This window comes from Xyrauchen texanus, chromosome 25, assembly GCF_025860055.1.
Source record: "Xyrauchen texanus isolate HMW12.3.18 chromosome 25, RBS_HiC_50CHRs, whole genome shotgun sequence".
Lineage (NCBI taxonomy): Eukaryota > Metazoa > Chordata > Actinopteri > Cypriniformes > Catostomidae > Xyrauchen > Xyrauchen texanus.
The window spans coordinates 33,943,436-33,960,914 of NC_068300.1; the positions used below are offsets into that span (position 1 = coordinate 33,943,436).

A 17,479-nucleotide genomic window follows, 5' to 3' on the forward strand; every position below is an offset into this window, starting at 1 on the left:
AATTTCCCAATGACTCAATGCTGATTTGTTAGTAAGTTGAGCTAACCTTGTTGTCAGAGAAGTCGTAATCCAAGGAGAACTGTAGTTTGCCGAGCTTCTCCTTCTCTTTGGGTTCCTCCTCTTTCTCCTCAGTTATTCCAATGTCTACATCTTCTTCATCATCATCCTCTTCCTGTTTCTGTAGAGACAAAAGTAGAGATGGGTGTTAAAGGAGGAAGACGAGCAAATGTGATGGAAGTAAATAAAACTTTCCAAGCATGGTTCATTGGGCCAATTCTCATCTTACCTGAAGTTTGCCAGGTGTCAAACCACCCGGGTGTTACTGTATGTAACTGCATCAGCGATGACCTTGGTAGCAACCTGACTTGATTTCACTTTTCTTTTCAAGACACCGTTTGCGGCACATTACATTTGAAGAGGGAAATTAAAATAAAACGCTTAGTTTCCTTCTGAAACATCTAAGGCACTCGGTCCGTAAACTGACTCTCTGTCTGTATGGTATATTAAAACCCGCTATATATTGACTGAGAGACTTGAAAAAAGACTCCATAGACACACCACGTGGTCAAAAGGATGTGGCCACCCGAACCCAACAGTCATATGTGTTTGTTGAACATTTAATTAAAAAAATAACTGGCATTAATAGGTAGCTGCTCTTTTCTTTGCTGATTGTTTTGTTGGTAATTGCTTTAGCTGAAATAGCCAAACATGTTATTTTGAATGAGGCTTCCACATACCTTTGGTCATGTAGTGTACATAGGAGAAGTGTTGGTTCTTATAAAGATAAGAGAGCACTTGCATCTTCTAAAGGTGATATAGATATCAGGCATACAGCATTAAATGATCATTTGGAAGAAAAGTTGTGGCAGAGATATATTTATTCTAACAGTAATGGAGCAGAACAAGTGTTAGACAGATCAAATTTCTTTCTCTTTCACCTGAGCTCACAAAACACTTAACACAAAACGATCCTACCTGCTGCTATTTGTTACAATGTAACAAAAATGGAAATTAATGTTAATGAACTTGTATTAATGAACTTGTATTATCTAGTATTTACATACTCTGTTGGTGATTTAATTTCATAGTATGATTTTGTTGTGCCCTGTGCTGTAATTGCCTCTTTATAAAACATTTATCTTATATTTCTAAAGAATTTATGAACCAGTAAATGTCTTTTGATGATGCGATGTCAATACAAATTTGAGTGAAATACTAGCAAATCCTTATAAAGGTAGATTTCTGTGGCAGGGCAGAGGGCAGGGCCGGGTCGTGATGCTGCACACCCGGCCCCTAATCAGGCTAATCAAGCCTCCGAGAGAGATAAAGGCCGACCGCGGATGTCAGTGCGGGAGAGAGAGAGATTTACGGACAGCTGTCCGTCACCTTTATGTGTTTGTCTTTTTGTTTAATTTCTTATTAAAATATTTATTATATTCTCAAGCCAGTTCTCGCCTCCTCCTTTCCATAAATCCCTTTACACTGGTGCTGAAACCCAGGAGGGATGCGTTGTAGTGGAGTTCTTGTCGCTACCATCCACCCCAAAGGAGCAGCTGGCCACCTGGAAGCGGAGGAATGGCCCCGTGGCGGGTGTTCCGTCTGCCAGGGGCCGAAGGACTGCCACCAGGGGAAGCGCAGCAGTCCTCTGTTAGAGGGTGGAGTGGCCGAGGACCAAGCTACGGTGTATCAGAGAACCGGCGAGTAAGTGTTTTTTTCCCTCTCTCTCTAGCCTCTCTCTCTCCCACTGTCACTACGCATTGGCTTTTCCCTCTCTTTTAAAGTTCACTTTGGTTTTTAGGGGATACTGCACTGTTACAATTAGTACCCCCTGTGTTTTTAGTTATTGTTGTTTCCCTCCCAGATTCAGGAAGGCTGTGATGACCTGCTGGCAGATGTGGCAGAAGGCACGTTTCTAAATCTTTGAGAAAATTCATATTACTTTTGGACCGACATAAATGCTTCTCTATGAAAAGACTAAAGAAAATAAACTATGGTTGGTCACATTATATGTGAATAAGATGTTATATCCTGTTTAAGTGTTTGGTTCTTCACAAAAATTAGCTCCAAAGCAGACCAGACTTCATGCTAATAGATATAAGTCTGCCTCTGTGGGACTAGTTGAATCCTAGAATCAGTGTGCTCTAAAATACACAGAGTGTTGTATATAATATTAAGGCTCTTTCAGACAGGCAGTGCTTTGGGGGCCACTGGTGTGATCAAGCAGTAGCTACCCATGGCAAGCTTATCCATGTGGGATGCCCAAATGCAGCACTACTAGAATCCCACTGTGTTTCCTGAGATCAGTGATTTTTTATGCACTCTGTAGAATTTATGGAGCTTCAAAAGCAAAACTAGTAAATCAGCAAATAATATATTATATAGACGGAGCTGTCTGGTTCAGCTTTGAGGGAAAAAAATAAGCAAATAGAATGAATACAAGAAGAGATATTAAGTTGAGATACAGCATAGATAATAAGAAGAAATTGTGATATATAAACTCAATTAAGACTTATAATTACCAAATTTTGTCATCTTGTCTTCCCTACAAACCCTAAAAACTTGTATTTTTTTTATTATTCACTAAAATAAATAAATCAGAGTTCCCACCTTTTCAAGGCACACTTTTCCAGGATATTTCCAGGACATTTTATGTGCCCAACAAGTGTAATATTTCAGCAAAAACACATCCGTCCATTTAAATTGAGCTTTTATTTTGGCGTTTCGATGAGTTTTGAAAGGTAGTTTCTCACCTCCAGATAAGCAGTTCGCTACATGGCCCATTGTGATCCCTGTAAAGCTGTGATTTAATTAAATAAATACATAGTCTTTATGTGATGCGCACTTCAGAGCAGAGATGTTCACGACTTTCATCTGAAGTCTGAGTCAAATCTGAAGTCTTTAAGCTGGAGTCCGAGTCAACTCTCGAGTCTTTCGTCAAGAGTCTGAGTCGAGCCTCAAGTCACTAAATGTTACATCCTTCATATATATACAGTGAGGAAAATAAGTATTTGAACACCCTGCTATTTTGCAAGTTCTCCCACTTAGAAATCATGGAGGGGTCTGAAATTGTCATCGTAGGTGCATGTCCACTGTGAGAGACATAATCTAAAAAAAAAAAATCCAGAAATCACAATGTATGATTTTTTAACTATTTATTTGTATGATACAGCTGCAAATAAGTATTTGAACACATGAGAAAATCAATGTTAATATTTGGTACAGTAGCCTTTGTTTGCAATTACAGAGGTCAAACGTTTCCTGTAGTTTTTCACCAGGTTTGCACACACTGCAGGAGGGATTTTGGCCCACTCCTCCACACAGATCTTCTCTAGATCAGTCAGGTTTCGGGGCTGTCGCTGAGAAACACGGAGTTTGAGCTCCCTCCAAAGATTCTCTATTGGGTTTAGGTCTGGAGACTGGCTAGGCCACGCCAGAACCTTGATATGCTTCTTACAGAGCCACTCCTTGGTTATCCTGGCTGTGTGCTTCGGGTCATTGTCATGTTGGAAGACCCAGCCTCGACCCATCTTCAATGCTCTAACTGAGGGAAGGAGGTTGTTCCCCAAAATCTCGCAATACATGGCCCCGGTCATCCTCTCCTTAATACAGTGCAGTCAGCCCTGTCCCATGTGCAGAAAAACACCCCCAAAGCATGATGCTACCACCCCCATGCTTCACAGTAGGGATGGTGTTCTTGGGATGGTACTCATCATTCTTCTTCCTCCAAACACGGTTAGTGGAATTATGACCAAAATGTTCTATTTTGGTCTCATCTGACTCACATGACTTTCTCTCATGACTCCTCTGGATCATCCAAATGGTCATTGGCAAACTTAAGACGGGCCTTGACGTGCTGGTTTAAGCAGGGGAACCTTCCATGCCATGCATGATTTCAAACCATGACGTCTTAGTGTATTACCAACAGTAACCTTGGAAACGGTGGTCCCAGCTCTTTTCAGGTCATTGACCAGCTCCTCCCGTGTAGTTCTGGGCTGATTTCTCACCTTTCTTAGGATCATTGAGACCCCACGAGGTGAGATCTTGCATGGAGCCCCAGTCTGAGGGAGATTGACAGTCATGTTTAGCTTCTTCCATTTTCTAATGATTGCTCCAACAGTGGACCTTTTTTCACCAAGCTGCTTGGCAATTTCCTCGTAGCCCTTTCCAGCCTTGTGGAGGTGTACAATTTTGTCTCTAGTGTCTTTGGACAGCTCTTTGGTCTTGGCCATGTTAGTAGTTGGATTCTTACTGATTGTATGGGGTGGACAGGTGTCTTTATGCAGCTATCGACCTCAAACAGGTGCATCTAATTTAGGATAATAAATGGAGTGGAGGTGGACATTTTAAAGGCAGACTAACAGGTCTTTGAGGGTCAGAATTCTAGCTGATATACAGGTGTTCAAATATTTATTTGCAGCTGTATCAAACAAATAAATAGTTAAAAAATCATATATTGTGATTTCTGGATTTTTTTTTAGATTATGTCTCTCACAGTGGACATGCACCTCACGATGACAATTTCAGACCCCTCCATGATTTCCAAGTGGGAGAACTTGCAAAATAGCAGGGTGTTCAAATACTTATTTTCCTCACTGTATATATATATATATATATATATATATATATATATATATATATATATATATATATATATATATTTAAAAAGAAATATTCTACATAAAAATGATAAATGTATGATCTTAATAGGACAATAATAGGATTTTACCTGAATAAAAAAAAATGTCAGTGCTGTCTTATTCGGTACACAACAATATTAAATTAGCCGGATAGCTAGCTAATGGCTGGCGGCTACAGAGATTGATTAGTTTCCATGACAGCAGGGCTGCCTGCTAATACTTCCTAACAGGCTGATTTCATGTCTGTGATTCAGTTAGCTAGCTGTGTGTATTTCTTTCCGAACTGCTTACGTTTTTAGTTGAGTCTGAAGTCTATTAAAATGCAACTCGAATCCAAGTCTCTAACTCGAGTTCCCATCTCTGCTTTAGTGTGCTCTCTGTCATCTCACACACACAAGAGCGCACATGATGTTCATGATGAGGTGTTTTCAGTGTATGAGCGTCTGACTTCATAGATTCATTTTGAAGTGTGCATCACTTGCACTTTTAAAGTTTATAATTTAAATGTTTTGTGGTTAACACAACAGTGATGTTGGAATGAAAAAAATATATCAATTATTAAACTATTCCATCAGAGAAAATCAGAGATGACAGCAGATGAGCATGGAATATATATGACAGGGATTCATTCAAGAGAGTTAATTGTTGACACTGTTTCACAATTCGCAGCTGCCGACAGTGACAAAACGATATAAATGTATGTATTTGACTCCTATTCCGAGTCCCGATTGTTACCATGTCTTTGTGCATGTAACAAAAACATTGTTAGCAACACAGTCAAACACGGTCTATTAAACTAAAATGTTTTCCAGGACAAATGATTATTTTCCAGGACATTTAGGCATTTTTCTAATTTCCCATCACTTTCTATGACTGGAAAACTGCATTGCAAAATTTCAGGTTTTCCAGGATGCGTGGGAACCCTGCGTGGGAATACATCATTCATTAAATGTATTAATCATTTTTCCAATTGAAGACATCTCTAAATGTAGCTTACATCTAGGAACATTTTGTCCCCATACTATAACTAAGTAACCCATGTACACTCAACAGCACACATACTGTACTTATTCCCTCTCTCTCACACAGACAAAAAGCACCATTTCTTATATATTAACAAACACGATAGAATGCATTCATGCATGCCAAGCCACAAAATGCAAATATTCCTTACTGATTGCATAATTAATAGAGCCATTTTGAAGAAAACCCCTGCATTGCTGGCATTTAATCAGTATGATGATTAATGATGTAACAGAATAATGCATTATTCCTAATATGAAAAGTGTAGAGGTTCTCTTACGTAACCAAAGAAGTGACTTGCATTGAGCATTCAGAGGTAGACATGCTAAGTTTCAGCGCATTCATCTTAGTAAAGGTGACAGATGGAATAAGAAATGGTGAATTTGATACATTTATACAGTTATTAGCACCAACAACTCTGTGATCATCTTAGCGTGTAATCACTACTGTTTTCATCATATTATGATTTATATTCACTATCAAATTGAGAAATCAAGGTAGCTGCTTTAGGTGCTGTTCACTACCCCAAGAGAAAATACTGGCCTGTAATGTCTCCGATATGTATGGTGAGCCATATTTGTGAACAGCTAGAAAAAAATGCATGCACATTTGGTGGAATTGTTAGTCTATTAGCCATCCACCTTAGACCTTTTCTTAGCAGGTCCAATTTTTGGGGTAGTATATAAAAAGTTTATTTCAAACTAAACCACACAAAATTTACATGTGCACACACTATCACGCACATACAAAATCATTCAAACTAACTAAATGCACACGCAAACACACACACACACACATACACACATTGCAATATGTCTCTTGATTTCTCTATTATCTGCCCTACCTATATCATTCCATGGATCATTTTTACATTTTAGAAGAAAAATAATAATACAAATATTTGTTTCTTTCCACACAATGGGTCGTCCAGGAAAGTTACTCTCAAGTCAAGTTGTGGTCATTCACTGGTGCCTGTATGAAGGGCATGCGTTGGGCTTTGTTTCAAATGCTGCTTCACCCGATCTGGACATTTCTGCTCGTTCCCTATTCAGACACTCAACTGCTTTAATAAAGTTTTGAAATAGGGTCTTCCACAAATCCAAACAATATAGAACAAATTACCTCAAACAAAAATTTGGGAAAATATAGGTAAGTATAGATAGGCTTGGATATGTATAGAAAGGTGGAGCAGCTTTTAGAAAACAAATCGCCAACCATACCCTTAAACATGCATGTTAGTGGGGATTGGTGTGTTGGTTTCTCTCAGTAAGCTGGGATGAAGTTTAAGTTCATAACCAAATGCAATTACATTCCTAAAGAGCCATCCCTTATGTTTGTTTGGTCTTCAATCACCCATACTGCTTGTGTTCATGTGTCATGTCAAAATGGTGGAATGCAAGCCCCCAACTATTTCCTCAGGCAACCTCAGCACCCCTGCAGCTTGCAAGACTCAAGTAGAAGCCAAATATGTCATTCCTAGCCAGTCATCATAGCCCAACTCCCTTTGCCCTGGTCTGAGCTTACCAGGTGGTCAGAGAGGGGCGCTGCAAGCCATGTCACACCTACCGTAAGTAGACAGGTCCACCACAGTCAAGATACATGGAGCACATATCAGACACAAAGCGGGAAGGAAAGAGAGATGAAGAGATGGAGAGAGAGGAAGAGATTGAAGTCACAGAAGACAGAATCAAGTAGAGGAAATCAAGTAAACACACATCTATTAAAAATGACACATTTTTGTTTCAATAAATAATCTGTTATTCATCATTCTTATACACATTACTTATTACACAGCTCTCTTGAATACTTGATTCTGAATGGTCAATCACAGTACTGAGTGATCAATTATTTATGATGCTTAATGCTATATTTGACCATAGTCATTGGTAACATACCGGTGGCTATTTTCATTAGATCTCTTGACTCTGTGAGCTCTCTATTTTTATATCAAAGCATGTTTAATTGATGACATCTTATGATTTAAAATGGTTAGCTTATGATTTAAAATGGAAGAACAATGATCCAGTAAGAGACACAAAGAGCTGGATAAGAGAACATAAAATAGAGGAAGAGGTTATATATTTCTAGTCCATGAAAAAAAAAAAAGTAATTCAGATTGCAGATTTAAAATAATTTATAATGTTGTGTTTCCATGTTTTATTTTGGACTTTCCATAGACATAATGGTTTTTATACTGTACAAACTTTATATTCTATCCTCTAACCCTAACCCTACCCCTAAACCTAACCCTCACAGAAAACATTCAGCATTTTTACATTTTCAAAAAACATCATTTAGTATGATTTATAAGCTGTTTTCCTCATGGGGACATTTGGTCCCCACAAATTGATAAATACACACACACCACACACACACATATTGGTGGCCAAAAGTTTGGAGTAATGTACAGATTTAGCTGTTTTGGAAGGAAATTGGTACTTAATTTCATTCACCAAAGTGGCATTCAACTGATCACAAAGTATAGACAGGTCATTACTGATGTAAAAACAGCACCATCACTATTTGAAGAAAAAAAAAGACAATTTTGATCAAATATTGACAGGCCCCATTTCCAGCAACCATCACTCCAACACCTTATCCTGTAATCATGCTACATTTCTAATTTGGTACTAGAAAATCACTTGAAGTTATATCAAATATTTATTGTTGAAAGCTATTTAGTTCATTAAATGAACCTTAATATTGTCTTTGTGTTTGTTTTTGAGTTGCCACAGTATGCAAAAGACTGGCATGTCTTAAGGTCAAAAATGGCAAAAAAGAAACAGCTTTCTCTAGAAACTCAACAGTAAATCATTGTTTTGAAGAATGAAGGCTACACAATGCTTGAAATTGCCAAAAAACTGAAGATTTCATACTACAGTCTTCAAAGACAAAGCACAACTGGCTGTAACAAGGACAGTAAGAGATGTGGAAGACCAGATGTACAACTAAACAAGAGGATAAGTACATCAGAGTCTCTAGTTTGAGAAGTAGACGCCTCACATGTCCTCAGCTGACAGCTTCATTGAATTCTACCTGCTCAACACCAGTTTCATGTACAACAGTAAAGAAAAGACATAAGCAGGACTTATGAGAAAAATTGCAAAGATCTGTACATTATTCCAAACTTTTGGCTGGCAGTATATATATATATATATATATATATATATATATATATATATATATATATATGTGTATGTACTGTTACATATATTATGGAATATATTATGGAGTCAAAATTAATATTTTTGGAATATTAGAGTGAATATTATAAACATTTTAAAACTGAATTGTTACACTACTATTTTATTAAGAAATAATAATAAAAAATTATTCCACACTTATTTATTAACACATTTATTTAGATATTTTTTACTGTCTCCAGATGGTTACACAACTTAAAAATGTTTTACTTTACCCCCCACCCCCCTCAAAATAAAATCTTTCTTTTTCATCATGCAGTAATTGTTTTAAGTGAATTGCATTTTTTTTTATGTATTTTAGATTTTTTTCATAAAATTCCCTTCCCAAAAAATTTACCTCACATTTACATTTATGCATTTGGCAGACGCTTTTATCCAAAGAGACTTACAGAGCCCTTCTTACAGGGACAATCCCCCTGGAGCAACCTGGAGTTAAGTGCCTTGCTCAAGGACACAATGGTGGTGGCTGTGGGGATTGAACCAGCGTCCTTCTGATTACCAGTTTACCAGTTATGTGGTTTAGACCACTACACCACCATCATTTTTGCATTGTTGTTGTTATTTTTTATTTTATTTTTTTAAGTTGTAATGGACTATTTTTCTTGGCAAATTTATATTTATTTTGTAAGTACCTGTGCATTAAGTAAGATGTACAGTTTGCCAATTTTATTATTGCAAATTAATCCTGTTACTTCTATCCAATTAAACAAATACAGATGTAATTATTGGAGGTATTTTTACAGTGCATAAATAATAAGTCTGTCTTGCTGGGATCTCTCAGTGGTCCTCTCGGGCCTTCAGAGACCCCCCTCCAAAGGTTCCAAAGTTTTTGAGATACTTATGATGACATTGACATTGAAATTTATATAAAGTAGAACATGATATAATTGCATATGAAAAGGCAGAACTTTAATGATTCCCAAGTAGAAATTAGATTGTCACAATAGCAAACATACAGAACTCAGCAGGGCCCAACACAACACAACAAATAATGTAAAACTCTTTAGCTGTTCAGCTATTATATTTCCTACACAGAGATGAAAAAAAAATTTGTGCCACTGTGTAACTGCTGAAAAATGTGTCATTTTTAACACAAAAGCAGAAGAGATTAAGAACACACACATTCTTTTGGAAACCAAATTATACGAACACAGCAAATGAAATGACGAGGTGGAAAATCTTTCATGTAGCTTTCCTTCTTTACCGGCCGCAAATGACATATAACAATGAATATTTTATATTCCATGAATATTAAATGGCAAAAAAATCTTTCCAGAATACCAACCATCCATTTCCGTGACCTAGAAGCTATATTGGGGAGGTGTGAGGTAGTAACATTGCCATTTTTAAAACAGAGGAGCTAAGCTGTTTTGAGATTATAAAATATATTCAGGGAGCAAAAGCTTGATAAAAAGATAGTGTTCATAAACTATTAAACTCATTGTAAAAGGCGGAAATTAGACAGAGGGAACCCATTCATCTTTCTATTTCTTTCTACACTACCCATTCCTGAAGTTTTGAAGGAGTGGTTCACCCAAAAATAAAAACAATATTTCCTCATTTACTCACCCTCATGTCATTTTCTTTGATTTTCTTTCTTTCATGGAACACAAAAGGAGAATATTCGCAGAATGTTGATGCTGACATCTGTTTTCCATACAATTACAGTTAATAGTGACCATGGGCTTTCAAGCTCTAAAAAGGACCAAAAATCAACATAAAAGTAGAGGAGAGGAGGAGCTGCAGCATAGGGGAGGATTATCAGTGAATAATAACTTCAATTCTCATCTATTTTCACACAAAACTATTTTGTATGACTTAAGAAGACTTAGGCCATCTGGACTACTGTTATGGTGCTTCTGTCCCTTTTGGATCTTGACAGCCTCTGGTCACCATTCACTTTCATTTTATGGTAAAGAATAGTGTGAACATCTCCTATTGTGGTCTACAGAAGAAAGTCATTTGTGTTTGGAAAGACATGAGGGTAAGTAAATGATGACAGAATAAAAATGTTTTGGTGAACTATAGAGCTGTGTGAGTGGTGTTTGGTGGTCATACCTCTCCTCCCTTCATGTTCTTCATTCCCACGTCTCCCTTCCCTTTCTTTCCCTTCTTGCCTTTCTTCTTCTTAAGACAAGTCTTTTTAACGATGCAGAAACAGCATGTAAGGATGAGGACCACAGCTACGATAGCGATGGCAATGATTGCCCAGGGAGGCACTAAAAGTGAAAGACAGAGAAAGACGAATAAGGTAATAATAAAAAAAAGAATTATATTTAAAGAGCCAAGCCTTTATTTACCATTACCCCGTGATCAATAAAAAACAGGGCCAAAACTTAGCGTTTTTCTCAATTGCTTTGGCTCAATTCTTGAATGAGAATTATTTTTTTCAAAACAATAATTTAAAACCTCTGAACAGTTCATTTCTTGTTCACCCCAGATTTGCATTTCTTATTAATTTAAGCAAACTGCACGTGTTTTGGCAGAGGTGTGCAAAAGAGTAAGTGCAACTGTCTACAATTTGCATGATAACTAAATGCACATGGCATGCTGATCAAAACTGATGAGTTGATTCTCAGTGAAATTGTCATACTCTTCACAACTTCTTTCATCGCTTGAGCCATCACATGCAAAACGATCCATTAAGTTATCAAAATCTGTCAGACATACAAGTATATTCTGTAAATATCTATAGCATAGAATGTTTGTGATGTCTGCCAAACCAACAAGAGCGATAGGATGTCCACCAAGAAGATTGGAACTTGTAATGTTACGTACTTTGAGTAGATACAATTTATTGATTTTTGCAGAACTACTATTTTTATTTTTTGCATGGATTTCATTTTGTGGCAATTTTCTGTTCACTATATATGACTTTACATGTAAAAAATGTGTAAAAATACACACGTAACGTAACACATCGCTACAAAAATACATTTACTGTATACATACAAATGTGCATATCCTTTTTCTGTGTAGGATACTGCATTGCCCAACCCGCTGCTCTGCATATGTCTGCCATGGAGATGCCTCTGGCCAGTGCCCATGAGGACGCAACACTCCTTGTCAAGTGTGCTTGGACCCGCAAGGGGAGGGGCACGGCCTGGGTGTGATAAGCCAATTTAATGGTGTCAACTACCCAGTGGGAAGGCCTCTGTTTGGAGACAGCATTCCTTTTCCGCTGTCCACCAAGGCAGACAAAGAGCTGCTCAGAACATCTAGAGCTCTGCGTGTGGTCCAAATAGGTACGCAAAGCACGTACCGGACACAGCAACGAAGGGCTGGGCCTGCCTCCTCCCGGGGCAGCTTCGCTTGCAGATACACTACCTGGTCCCTGAGGGGAGTCGTAAGAACCTTGGGCACGTAGCCCGGTCGTGGTCTAAGGATCACATGAGTGTCTGCCGGACCGAATTCCAGGAGGTGTCACTGACAGAGGACGCTTGCAGGTCCCAGACCCTCTTGATGGAGGTGAGCGTAATCAGGAGGGCCGTCTTCAGGGAGAGGGCCTTGTTCGACTGATTCTAGTGGCTCGAAGAGGGGGGTCTCTGAAGGCCCGAGAGGACCACTGAGAGATCCCAGTAGGGGAACAGGCTTAGCCGGGAGGGATTCATCCTGGCACCTCTTTAGGAACCTGATAACTAGGTCGTGCTTACCCAAAGACTTGCTGTGTCGAGGTGGGCCGCGATAGCAGCTACGTACACCTTCAAGGTAGAGGGGGACAGCCTCTCCTGCAGGGATAGGAACACCTTCAGCCTGGGAAGAACACCAATTCACGAACAAGCGCCACTTAAGTGCGTAAAGTTGCTTGGTAGAAGGGGCTCCGGCTTGGTTGATCGTGTCTACGATGGCGGATGGCAGACCAGCTAGATCTTCCGCATCCAATCAAGGGGCCAGACATGAAGGTTCCAGAGGTCTGGGTGCAGATGCCCCGTCCCTGAGAAAGAAGGTCTTACCTCAGGGGAATTTGCCAAGGAGGGGCTGTCGTGAGGAGTACGAGGTCCGAGAACCAAGCCCGAGTGGGCCAGTAGGGAGCCACTAAGGTGACTTGTTCCTCATCCTCCCTGACCTTGCACAGCACCTGTGCAAGAAGGCTCACTGGGGGAAATGTGTACTTGCACCATGTGCCAGTGCATCTGCCCTGAGGGGAGCCTCTGTTCGGGCACCCCAGAGCGGGCAGTGGGAGGCCTCTCAGGAGGCAAACAGGTCTACCTGAGCCTTGCCGAATCGTTCCCAAATCAGCTGAACCGACTGGGGGTGAAGCCTACACTCTGCACTGGGCAGCGTTGTCGTGACAGTGCGTCCGCTACCACATTGAGGTTGCCCGGGATGTGAGTGGTGCGCAGTGACTTGAGTCACTGCTGGCTCCAAAGGAGGAGATGACTGGCGAGTTGTGAAATGTGGCGGGAGCGTACACCGCCTTGGCACCTTGGTAGTTGAGTATGCGAACGTCTGCTTCCCGAAGCGGGGCAAGGGCTGCCCTCGCGACCTTCGTAAAGACACAAGGGGACAGGGACATGCCGAAGGGGGGACCTTGTACTGATACGCCTGGCCGTCGAACGTGAGCCGTAGAGAGGGTCGACGTCAAGGCAAGATTGAGATGTAGAAATACGTGTCCTTCAGGTCTGCTGCTGCGAACCAATCTAGTGTCTTGCGTGAGCGTTTTGAACGGGAGTTTGTGCAAGGCCCGGTTGAAAACTCGCAAGTCCAAGATCGGTCGCCTTTCTTGGGTACGATGAAGTATGGGCTGTAGGGACCCTTCTTCATCTCGGTTGGGGGGACAGGCTCAATTGCATCTTTGAGTAAGAGACGATTTCTACACGCAGGGATTTGGCGTCTTCGCCATGCACTGCGGTAAAGCGCCTGGGAAACTGAATTGCCGAGTCGGATGGTCCTGGCCAGCCAGGACCGCAGAAGTGGAGAGAAATCAACCGCATCCAGAAACTACACAGAGGCGGAAAGACGTCTTTAAAAAGACGTGTCCTGAAAAGGACGTTCAACGCCAGCTGTGTACTCTTTTAGAGAAAATAACTCTTTTAACTGTACTGTCGAAGTGCCCAGGGGCAAACTGTACTGCCATGCAGAGAAGGAGAAAGCCGCTGAAATGCGCCGTAGATCCAACAGCAATCGCACTCAGAGGTGGGAGGAACAGTGTGTGACTCGCAGCTCGCTGCATACACGACCATCGGTACCGTAGAACATTTCTGAATGAACTAGATGTATTTCCCCGCCTTTATACCCATATGTCCGGGGGCGGGGTATGCAAATACTGTCTGCCAACTTCTCATTGGCCTTTTTTCATAGATCAGAGGTATATTTGGCGCTCAAGAGAGACCCCTAGTGTCGCTTCTTCGACACAACGTCGAAGTGAATGACAGACGGGGAATGAAGTTTGTATATAACAAACATTTCCAGGTTTGACTGCCATGGTGAAAAAACATCTAAACATTTTGACCAGTACGGCTCACACAATGACAACATTTTTTTTTTTTTCATTTTGGTGGCATTGGCCAATTTACTGACACAATAATTAGGTTTTGAAGCATGCATTAAATGTTAGAGTTACTACATTTTGCAGACATGCAATAGAGTTGTGATGTCCCATAAAACAGTTGTGACAATTGCACTTACAGTTTAGAGAATATTACGTTTCAAAAAATTTGCCTAAGCAATATAGAAAAACAATAAATATCAACATTTGGCCTTCAGCCTTCACTGATTGTTTAAAATAGTTTCAAAATCTTGACATCTGAAGGTTATATGTTGAAGGTTATACCAGAAACACAGACAGACAGACAGATAGACAGATAGATAGATAGATAGATAGATAGATAGATAGATAGATAGATAGATAGATAGATAGATAGATAGATAGATAGATAGATAGATAGATAGATACAGTAGATAGAAAAAAAGAAAAGACCAACGTGGTAGCTTGTCCATCTCATTAAGGAACTTGTTCTTGATGTCACCAAAGACATCATTCTTGCTGACTGGGCCCTGGTTCTCAGTGGAGTTGTCTGCCGGTGTAGATTCAACAGGGGCCATCGTCAGGACACTGGCACCAGTAGGCTTGGGGGCCACCATGGCCTCAGATTTCTTCTTAAACAAATTCCACTTCATGTTTGATGGCTACATCAACAGAAACCCTGATGAAGGAAAAAGATATGCTGATATGGGTGTCATGACATCATCATAAAACATTGAATGTTGCATTGGCTGTACTACATACATCATCACGTGTTAATTCACTGACAAATGTACATCTCACATTTTACTTAACTGAAGTAATATATAACATTTTTTTAAAAAGGGCCATAACCATATCATATGTTTTTATTTTATTGTAATGTCTTAAGTCCATTTGTAATGTTAAAATAATAATAATGATTAAAAATGTGTGCCAAATCTAGTCATATTTTTGTTCAGAATTTACGTTTTTTTATATTTCTTAAAATTATCCTTTTAAATGCAAAAGTATAAGCATGAAAGATAAGAAAGCGAATGTTTAGATCTTAATATATACAGTGCATTCAGAAAGTATTCAGACCCTTCCATTTCTTTCCACATTTTGTTATGTTGCAGCCTTATGCTTAAATGTTTTTAATTATTCTTATTTTCACATCAATCTACACTCCATACCCCATAATGACAAATAAAAAAAACAGATATTTGATAACTTTATTTTATGCAAATTTAAATACATTTTTTAAAAAAAATCACATTGACAGAAGTATTCAGATGCTTAACTCAGTACTTAGTTGAAGCACCTTTGGCAGCGATTACAGCCTCAAGTTTTTTTGGGTATGATGCGACAAGCTTTGCACACCTGAATTTGGGGATTTTCTGCCATTCTTCTCTGCAGATCCTCTCAAGCTCTGTTAGGTTGGATGGGGACCATTGGTGAACAAACATTTTCAGGTCTCTCCAGAGATGATCGATTGGGTTCAAGTCCGGGCTCTGGCTGGGCCACTCAAGGACATTCACAGAGTTGTCCCTAAGCCACTTCTACATTGTCTTGGCTGTGTGCTTAGGGTCATTGTCCAGTTGGAATGTGAACCTTTGGCCCAGTCTGAGGTCCTGAGAATTTTGGACCAGGATTTCATTAAGGATTTGTCTGTATATTGTTGTGTTCAGATTTCCTTCAACCCTGACCAGTCCCCAAGTCCCTGCTGCTTAAACACACCCCCACAGCATGATGCTACCACCACCATGCTTCACAGTTGGGCTGGTATTGTGCAAGTGATGAGTGGTGCCTGGTTTCCTCTAGGCATGACGCTTGGAATTGAGGCCATCAGACCAGAGAATCACAGTCTGAGAGTCCTTTAGGTGCTTTTTCATGTATCTGGCACTGAGCATAGTCATCCATCTGGTGACTCTGCCATAAAGCCTAGATCTGTGGAGTGTTGCAGTGATTGTTGTCCTTCTGCAAGTTTCTCCCATTTCCACAAATGATGGGGCTTAAGGTGGGGCACAGACATTAGCGTATTTAACCACCACACAATCCACACAATTGCCTCCACCCTTTTAGGAAAGCTCAGCAAAAATGGCTTGAGTGACATTTTGTTCTGGGTACATGAGCAAATGTGCTGTTGTCAGTGCTCTCAGAGAGGTTAACGTTAGAAGCCACCGGGTTCAGGTCAGTTCTTCAAGTAGGACTTTGGGTTCAGGTTTGTAATTTATGAAAAAATGTATAGGCCTTCCGAACTTGTTTTGCCTATGTGTTCTCACTCACAGTACGTGTGAACGGATGAGTTAGGGGCATAAATGTGTACCCTGATGACACAAAATTTATTGCAAGCAGAATTTAAATTTCGCAAATATTATTAGATAGATATTAGGTATTATCCAGGTATTATAGACTTCCTTGGTAGATTCATTTGAAAAATTATGATTTTTGAATATCTGTATCTGTATCTGAAATGAGATGTTCATTTCACAAATCAGTCATGCTGCCGTTAAAATTAGGCTTGCTTGAGCATTAAGTGTCATTTCAAGTTCTGGCTTTCGTGCGTTGATGTGTTTTTAAAATGTCGGTTGGTATTACTAGTTAGCTGCAATATACTGTATGATGTCCAAAGGCATAGGGTGTTTTATTCATTGTGAAACTGTTTTCTTAATGGCATGAATCACACTGAAGGCCTAGATTTTAAATGCACGGCCTGCCACTAGTTCCTATATAATGTTATTTACACAGAGCAAAAATACTATTTATCAAGTCTACCTTTATTATGTATCATATTTTGATGGGGATATCATTTATTACATCTGACAGTTACGTGAGAAAAACAAGGTCTGATCCGTAATAAGATCAAATTGAAAATTACAGCTTTTAAATAGTTCTGCGTACAAATTTGAAGGCTATTTATTGGATCAATACAGGTAAACGTCATATTATGTGACTACGCATTATGGAGAGCAAACGACCTACTAGCTAAGTCTTGCCTTAAGGACAGGTGGTGCAACCAAATGAGGCACTGACTTCGTTACAAACTAACTAGTAGTTACTAATCCCTTAGTTTGAACTGTGGAGTGGAGGAGGCCCAGCTGAACACATTTTATACCTGACCCAAGAATTCCTAACTACAGCCCTGACCATCGGGTTCTTGGTCACCTCTT

The 17,479-nt window shown here is 39.7% G+C and overlaps 1 protein-coding gene across 3 annotated transcripts in view; it reads right to left on the reverse strand.

The window, feature by feature from the left end:
* Positions 1–17,479, reverse strand: part of LOC127618490 (synaptotagmin-2-like) — a 120,172-nt gene that overhangs the window by 13,570 nt on the left and 89,123 nt on the right. For 2 of the 3 annotated variants that reach the window (XM_052090968.1, XM_052090967.1), the window contains exons 2-4: positions 14,788–15,009; positions 10,922–11,082; positions 47–178 (exon numbers count right to left, since the gene is read on the reverse strand). In XM_052090968.1, coding sequence (XP_051946928.1) covers positions 47–178; positions 10,922–11,082; positions 14,788–14,983 — 489 coding nt within the window. In that variant the 5' untranslated portion in view covers positions 14,984–15,009. The remainder of the gene's footprint in view (positions 1–46; positions 179–10,921; positions 11,083–14,787; positions 15,010–17,479) is intronic. The other variant, XM_052090969.1, reaches the window with a different exon arrangement.